This window comes from Anopheles darlingi, chromosome 2, assembly GCF_943734745.1.
Source record: "Anopheles darlingi chromosome 2, idAnoDarlMG_H_01, whole genome shotgun sequence".
NCBI classification, from domain to species: Eukaryota; Metazoa; Arthropoda; class Insecta; order Diptera; family Culicidae; genus Anopheles; species Anopheles darlingi.
The window spans coordinates 26,874,403-26,881,902 of NC_064874.1; the positions used below are offsets into that span (position 1 = coordinate 26,874,403).

The 7,500-nt window shown below is 46.3% G+C and overlaps 3 protein-coding genes across 7 annotated transcripts in view; 1 reads left to right on the forward strand and 2 right to left on the reverse strand.

The window, feature by feature from the left end:
• Positions 1-224: 224 nt before the first annotated feature.
• Positions 225-1,626, reverse strand: LOC125948002 (uncharacterized). Its single transcript, XM_049673630.1, has 4 exons — positions 1,436-1,626; positions 969-1,374; positions 817-903; positions 225-749 (listed from the first exon to the last, which is right to left on the reverse strand). Exons 2-4 carry the CDS (start codon positions 1,133-1,135, stop codon positions 350-352), a joined length of 654 nt encoding a protein of 217 aa, XP_049529587.1. The 5' UTR covers positions 1,136-1,374; positions 1,436-1,626; the 3' UTR covers positions 225-349.
• Positions 1,627-1,714: 88 nt separating this feature from the next.
• Positions 1,715-2,462, forward strand: LOC125948020 (NADH dehydrogenase [ubiquinone] 1 alpha subcomplex subunit 7-like). Its single transcript, XM_049673648.1, has 4 exons — positions 1,715-1,877; positions 1,966-2,054; positions 2,137-2,229; positions 2,297-2,462. The coding sequence occupies exons 1-4, from the start codon at positions 1,812-1,814 to the stop codon at positions 2,349-2,351; spliced, it is 303 nt and encodes a 100-aa protein (XP_049529605.1). The 5' UTR covers positions 1,715-1,811; the 3' UTR covers positions 2,352-2,462.
• A 74-nt stretch (positions 2,463-2,536) lies between these two features.
• Positions 2,537-7,500, reverse strand: part of LOC125947907 (GAS2-like protein pickled eggs) — a 31,760-nt gene continuing 26,796 nt past the window's right edge. For all 5 annotated transcript variants that reach the window (XM_049673435.1, XM_049673436.1, XM_049673439.1 and 2 more), the window contains exons 8-11: positions 6,311-6,495; positions 6,069-6,240; positions 5,568-5,988; positions 2,537-5,492 (exon numbers count right to left, since the gene is read on the reverse strand). In XM_049673435.1, the coding sequence (XP_049529392.1) occupies positions 4,213-5,492; positions 5,568-5,988; positions 6,069-6,240; positions 6,311-6,495 (2,058 nt within the window). In that variant the 3' untranslated portion in view covers positions 2,537-4,212. The remainder of the gene's footprint in view (positions 5,493-5,567; positions 5,989-6,068; positions 6,241-6,310; positions 6,496-7,500) is intronic.

Below are 7,500 nucleotides of genomic sequence, written 5' to 3' on the forward strand. Positions count from 1 at the left end.
AAATATTTATTTTTTATTTTAAAATAGTCTGATGGTCAGTTTTCCGTGTAATTGGTACTTTACTAGCTTGTGTGTATCTAATAAACAGATTCAATGGCCGACGAGATGGCAGCACGGATACGATTGTGTTTCTCATAACAACGGTTATTTTTCTCGTCAAGCAACGGCCACAGTACCAAAAGTAGTTCGCTAAACTAACAAAGAAATGCCCAGAATACGAAAAACTTATCTTAAATGGTTTTTTTTTACTGTCAATATTCACTTTCTATTATTTTGTGTAACGGTTATATACAACAGAGTGGTGTAAGCAATAATTCAAGGCTTGATTTTCTTAAAACATCAGCTATTCCTACAACTGAAGTGATCTAACGTTGGGCTCTATAGCAGGCAATTCAAACCGAGGCCACGAGAGGTCAAATTTTGAACCGGGCCGCTTTTCGTTAGCTTTGCTGTATTCGGAAGAAATTAACGCACAATACATTGTCATATCGTCTGCCAAACCTTTTGGGGCTGATGGTACGATTAGCGTCCTTCCACCAAGATAGTATGCATTCGATGCCATCGCAAGCTCCGTTACTTCTACTAACAACACGTGCGTTAGCTGTGCTCCTTCGCCTACATGTGCTAAGCGAGTACCAACTTCTTCGATTCGTGATGAATCCATCGTATCAGAGGGCAATGTTTGAATACAGCCTTGAACAAGCTTGCAGTTGTGCAGCATTGTTTGCAGCAGCTTTTCCGCATTTTCACTTAAATATAAACGACAGAGAACGTTACAATTAATCAATGAAGCTTCATCAGTTTCGTATTTCTTACAGCGTCTTACTGCCATCGAAACACCTCATTGCTTTGCCACATTCCACTGCTGCTTCGACGTTGGATGAAATGGCTTTACTTACGCCGCTAGAATGAAGTGTAAGCAAAAAGATTTAGATCTCGTTTTAGCAATCAGTGAATGGCAATCTTACCTGTCGAGCTGACGAGAGTTGGGTAGCTTCTTGTTTTCACTTAGTGCTGCTCTTATACGTTCAATATCGCTGTATACTTCCGGCAGACGAAAACTCATTCCCAGTAAAAATGTTTCTATCGCTTTAATCGCATCGCGGTATAGTTGGTTACCGGATTCGTTCGTCATTTTGTGTACTCTCCGAGGGCATTCGCAAGTAGATATAGAGACCGACCCCGTCCGTGTGGCTTTTGGCCAACTGCGCTCAACTATTGTTTCGATCTTTTCGACTCTGTGCACAGATCAGCTGCTTCTTTTGGGCCCGGAAATTCACTCCACGAGGTAGTACGAGTTCGCTTTTTACGAGCGAAACAAGCACGCTGTGGTTTCGGTTCTGCGTTTAAACCGTTGTCGCAAGCAAAATCAGGCTGTAATGTTAAATGACGATTAATCTTTCCAGCAATGTGTGTATCCAACGATGTTACTCACCAAACTACCGGATTTATCTTCGCTCTTTGGTTCCATCATCCATGGCGCTTTACAGCCGAATCACCGTACGCATCACCGAGAACTTCCTGGTCTTGAACTTACCACTAATTAGTCGATAAGGCATGCTGATAGCCAAATTAAATACTCTCACTAAAACTCCGCACCGGCATTTCTTCCGCGCAGATCTCAAGCAGCTGACCGCATCTCTGGCCGAAAAGGGAAACTTTGATTGTGATTCTTCTACAGAGCACCAACCACTGGGCATGTCAACTGTCAAAAAATCAAAACAAAGTGTTTTTTTTTTTGTACAACCAAAAGACCGAGCAAGCACCGAGTGTTTCGTGTTCCGTTTCTCGAACTGAATTCAGGTGCCGCGATGTCGAAAGTCGTTCGTCGTGATATTTCTCCGTTGCTGCAGGAGCTGCGCAATTTCCTGCTTGGCGTAAGTGTTCCGCAGGATGCGATAGGTCCTTTATATACCGTCCTCAAACTAACAAACATTATGTAATGATCCGGGGATTCGTTCGCAGCGTAAGCATACCAACGCTCTGCGCTTCGAGGACGGTATTGCGGCCCGCACTCAACCGCCACCGAATTTGCCCGATGGACCGGCCCACAAGTAAGCAAACCAACGAGGGACGACAGGCCGAATTGTGAACTCTGCATTGCAACGCTTTATCATCTTTTATTTCATTCGGCAGGTTGTCCGCTAATCACTATGTGATCCGTGATGCTCGCCGTGAGGTAGCTCCACCAATCGATCTTACCTCGCAGAAGCTGCTGGCCGAAAAGGGGTAAGTTCTTGACGCTGGAGAACGGTGACCGAACGGATGCTCATGTATAGATTTCTGCTACGAATAGAGCGAGTGCAAAATTACCAACGCCGGGAAAATCCTACGGTTGGGACCAACATTAAACACGCATGGACAAGGACCATCGATGCGCGGCTTATAGACATAAACTCGTGTACATGAACTGCAAAAAGAGGTAGAGTAATAAAACAAAATTTGCGTTTTCCAAAGGAGAACATCTCGGTGTTTGTAGTGTGATCTTCATCCATCCGTCCGATTCGCCGCTCGCTATATACTAATAACGCTTGAGTACGGGTCGCAGGCAATGCCTTTATTCACGTTTATTATCAATACACAAAATAGATATTGATTCCATTTGCATTACAGTTTCCCCGCCGTGGGGGTATCGCAGAATACTCGATACAAGGTTTAAAAAAAACAGCAAAAATGAAAACTTTAAACAATTCGCATTACAAACTAGTTTATAATCGTGAGTTTTTTTTGTCTTGTTGATTTTGATTTTCTTTCAATAACTGCGGTTGGTTAGTAACTTTTTTTCTTCACTTAACTATATAAGGTTTTATCCTAGACCAAGTTGCCACCACTGTCAGCACAACGAACGTATCTAGGGTACAACCGAAAAACTCAACGAGTGCATAGTTATTGCACAGCACACTTTGATTATGCACATTTCCTCCGCCACGTGTATTCTCTTCACTGCCTGATAATAATTGCCATCCCGCTTAACATCATGCGATGATCCATTGCTTTGTTATAACTTCCCTTCCGTTCCGTTCCAATTTCCCCGTGCGCTTTCCGCACGCTCTGTCCCAATTTTCGGTTATACTGATTCGATACGTTTTCAAAAGTCATGGTAAACTGCTAATTGCCCAAATTTAAATATTGAACCACTTCTGTCGTCGTCGTAATCGGTATATATGTGTTCCTGAAGACGTTTTTGCTCTAGTACTGGTACTAATGGACGCGTTCAAATTCGTACTTTTTGATTTCCTAATACACTGTTAGTGTTGGAGTTTTGCTGGCTTTTAAAGGAGGACAGAGTAGATCAATCAACTGAGCATGATTCCCCGGTACAGGCAACGGATCCTCCATCTTGCTTTGCTTTGAGATTACTATTTTGTTAGGTGGAGATGGGATAGTGCGTCGTTTAAAAAATGCGTTTGGATTGGATCAAAAAAAAAAATAAAACAATTATTCCTCTCACATCTTGTCCATCGAGTTACGTATCCTATCGATTTCTTCTATCATCTAGCGTTGAAGCACGCATTTTGGCCTTTGCGGCATGCCTAAAACACCGTTTCCTTTACTTGCATTCCGCACTTGCGATTCCTATGCTACTTCGGTAAAAAAGCAAAAGTCAGTCATACTTGTTTCATCATACTCATCCGGCATGGTTCTTCATGGTATGTCATGCGAAAATCTTCTAAAAGCTTCCAAGGCAAACTACGATTTCTCTAGGGTCCTTTAAAAAATATACTAACGCACGCAAACTCCTGCAGTCAATGCCCCATTGCTGGCAATTGAACTCTGAAAGCGTATAGTGTTCATTGCTCTACGGTACCAGATATTCCGCTTCTACTTTATCCCCCGTCCAACGGTCGCCTGTTTCTGATGACATGATGATTCCTCCATTTATTCATCTTAAAACTGATATGATTGGGAAACAAAAAAAAACAGTCAGTTTCACAACAAAAACTGTTCGTCGCTTCTTACAACATTCGAAATGAAAAACGCAGATGAATGCCAACGCTACGATCAACGAATATAAGGAGCGAGGGGAGCAAGTCTGCAATAAATCGAGTCAACAACCAGATGCACCGGAAGGAGAAGGAAGGTTATTCCAGTACCAGCAGAGCCTGCTGCCTAAAAGCTATTCAATATTAAGGAACTGGCATCTGCCAACCCACGAGCATCTGGTCACTGGCAACTGCAGCAACTCTAGCGATCGAGGGAAAATTAACTTGGTCAGTACAGACCGGTGTTCGAGCGTACCGGTGCCGGAATCTTGGAAAGGCCTTTGTCGAGTCGGCGCGGTGAAACCACCGATGCCAGATCACTGCGACAGTTCGTTGCCTGCGTACTATCCGAGGCAGTCGATAGGGTGCTCGCACGCTTCGATAGTGATCCCTGTGATTTGAGTGGTGATCCTTCCGGTGTTCCGGTACCATCCCCGACACCCATGATCACCTTGGCCCGATCGAGATTACCGTTGCTGTGCACCCAGGCGGTAGTAAAATCGGACGCAAACTCGCTGTTTGTCTCACCGCTCGATTGCGAGACGAGCCGCCGTACGCGTTCCACGATTTGCGTGTTATCGGAACCGGAATCGAGCGTCTCTTTGATCTGCATCACGAGCAGAGCGACCGGATCGGAGCTCTTGCTTGGTGATGTATTTGCTGAGGCTGAACTGTTCCCATTGAAAGTGCCAGCATGATTCGCCCTGAGGGACCGTCGTGTTCCTCCGGTACCAACCATCATCGGTGATCGTTCCGCACCGAGTGACGCACGTACCGGCGAATTACGAGTGAATGGTGCCGGTGTAGCCGGTTTCCCGGTGAACGTTTGCGTGGTCAACGAGGAACGCTTCTTCGCTGGTCGGCCACTCCACGTGTTGGTACCGGAGGACGCTGGAGCCGGCTCAACAGCGGGACCTGCGGGTGCGTTCGGTTTGCGGGCTATCGATTTGACGTTCGGTTGCTTGCGTTGCTGATGAAGAGGGGATGCGATACCCGTAACCCCTCTACCACCAACAGCGCTAACACTCGCCAACTCGTCGGTTACCGTCGTCGGAGTACTGGTGCTGCTCTCGGTACTTTCCTTGCGCCGGGGAGCTACCGGTGAACGCGGGATACGCGTTCCGGCCGACGCTCCACTGCACCCAGCACCCAGCAAACCACCACTGGCGGTGATGGGACGGTCCATTATCTTATCGGAGAAGCCCGTCTTCCGCAAACCGGTCGCATTCGCAATGTCCACCGTAATTTCATCGTCGTTCACGAACACGCCATAGTTCTCGAAGGCGCTCGTGGGCCCATCATTCCGCACCCTATCCACACCATCCGTACAGTCATGCAGCAAGGAATCGTGCTGGTTGCTGGTATCTACCGCTCCCAGAGCACCATTAACCGGCACCTCCGAGTCTGAGATAGTTGCTAAATCGGGTTCGTCCTCGTCGTTCGTTTTGTTGGACGCTTCATCCTCGGTCGGGCTGGTTTGGGTATCGGAACCGGTCGTATCGAGATGCGCTGCAACAGGACGAATTGTGCAATTTAGAAACGGAAAAAGGCCAAACAATTTCAACACGCCGCCCGAACTCTTACCATTCGTGTCAGCATCCTCACTCGAGTGTTGGCTATTGCCAAGACCTTTGCGTCCAGTACCTTGTCCACCGGGGCCCGTTCCGATCTGCTGAGCGGCACCATGCACTAAACCTAAACTGCGGTAACCTTCATCACTGATCTCGCTGCCGTTGTCGCTGACGCTTTCGTAACGATTCTTGTCATCCTCGGCATTCGACACCACCGTCGTCAGGTCGGTCTTGCCATTGACCGCCATCTCCTTATCACATTCAAAGTGTACTCCAACGGCCGTAGCCGCTACAGCACCGTTCGACGGAACATTTCCGCTCACTGGTTTGCGCTTGGTGTTGGCACCACTGGCGTCAGTCACCATCCGGCGAGGGCTTGGTGAGACCGAACGGCGTGATGTTTTCAGTGGTGATCCCGGTGGTTGCAGCTTATCCTGGAAGAAGTAATCCATGCAGTGGTAACAATAGAACATTTGAGGACTATCATCATTGACCATCATTGACTAATGCTTACCTGATGATCTGCTGGGGGCCGTTGGCGTTGTGCGCTGGGGCTGCGACTACGGCTCCTAGCACGTGACGGAGGCGACAACGTATTGGTATTGCTGCTGCTGCCGCCACTGTTGATTGGGGAACCGTTCTGGTTCGCTCCGGTACCTCCAGTAGCTTTCCAGGGTGAACCAGAACTGTAGTAATGGAATGAGAAAAGATGTCATCGATCGACGATCGTTGATGCCGAAAAAAACATATACATACCGATCATAATGGACTTGCGCCTTATGCAGTTCAATCCCATTGGCATTGGTGGTTTTGGTGATAAGACGAGCCGAAGCCGATGAACGATGCTGTGAACGGCATCTGCATGGATCGTGCTTGTCCAGATAGTGAGCCAACGTGTCCCATCCACCACCAACTCGCACCATCACGTGAGAACGCAGGATCTACGAAAAGCAAGGTATTAAATTCGTTAAAATGATTTTTTTTAAAGAGATATTGTTAGCGGTCTCCGGTTAAAAAGAAATACAAAGCTTACTATGTGGACCGGATTTCTTTTAAAACGATTTCAGTAAATCAATTCCATCGTATAGTAGCCGAAGTAAGCAAGTTCTTTAAATTGGTCGAAAAAATCAATGTAAGAGTGTCATTTACAGAATTTATGGGCCATGGCTAGCCTGAAAACTTTACTGACCATTTAGTGCTGTTACAAAATTAGCTTTAAATTCCAAATTCAAGTCTCGTCTCAAATAGCATTACAAAATTAAAGGCAAACACATTTGGTCCTAAATCGTACCATGAGTGTACTTCAGTACTTTTTCCCCATTACCGAAGTTCATATAGATCACTTTGCTTTTTTCATCCATAATTTTGAGTACAGCTTCCCTTTATGTTGTTACAGTTTCCTTGAATAGATTTTTTTTGACTGAAGTTTTTGACTGAATAAACCGTGGCCTCGAAACCGTCTGCATTATGAAAGGACACACTTGCGCTTAAATTCTGAATCGGTTCGGTTTACTTTTATCTTCACGATTGAAACCAGAAGGGCCAAATAAAGCACCCACAACAAATATTCCCACGAAGCATAGGGGCGACGTATTTTGTCGGTCAATAAAGTAAAACTATCACCGCGGGGGCTGCTGGCTTATCGAACATGACATGCATGGTGATAAAGCATCAGCCATCTTCCCCACATGGCACTGTGCAACACGTTCCTGCCGTCCATCTGCTACAGCAAAAGCAACCGATCGACGGTCGAGGGTGTGCGCATTGAGTAAGCACTTGCAAGGGACCGACAGGAAGTGCCTACACTTGTTGCCGCGCACACGCTATAAATGCTGATAAAACTGGTGAAACGTGTCAAGGGTATTGTAGTTGGTATGACATGAATCTTCTTTCTCAGCTCGGGCGCCCGAGGAATGAAGAGGAATGTATAACCGAAGGTAAGCATT

What these genes read in the sequence shown, in the direction of transcription:
- LOC125948002 (XM_049673630.1), bottom strand. Translation starts at nt 1,135, where the DNA reads ATGACGAACGAATCCGGTAACCAACTATACCGCGATGCGATTAAAGCG. An exon ending in AACTCTCGTCAGCTCGACAG is followed by an intron (nt 904 to 968) that starts GTAAGATTGCCA and finishes ACTTCATTCTAG; the next exon opens with CGGCGTAAGTAAAGCCATTT. An exon ending in TTCGATGGCAGTAAGACGCT is followed by an intron (nt 750 to 816) that starts GTAAGAAATACG and finishes TTTATATTTAAG; the next exon opens with TGAAAATGCGGAAAAGCTGC.
- LOC125948020 (XM_049673648.1), top strand. Translation starts at nt 1,812, where the DNA reads ATGTCGAAAGTCGTTCGTCGTGATATTTCTCCGTTGCTGCAGGAGCTG. An exon ending in TGCGCAATTTCCTGCTTGGC is followed by an intron (nt 1,878 to 1,965) that starts GTAAGTGTTCCG and finishes ATTCGTTCGCAG; the next exon opens with CGTAAGCATACCAACGCTCT. An exon ending in CCCGATGGACCGGCCCACAA is followed by an intron (nt 2,055 to 2,136) that starts GTAAGCAAACCA and finishes TTCATTCGGCAG; the next exon opens with GTTGTCCGCTAATCACTATG.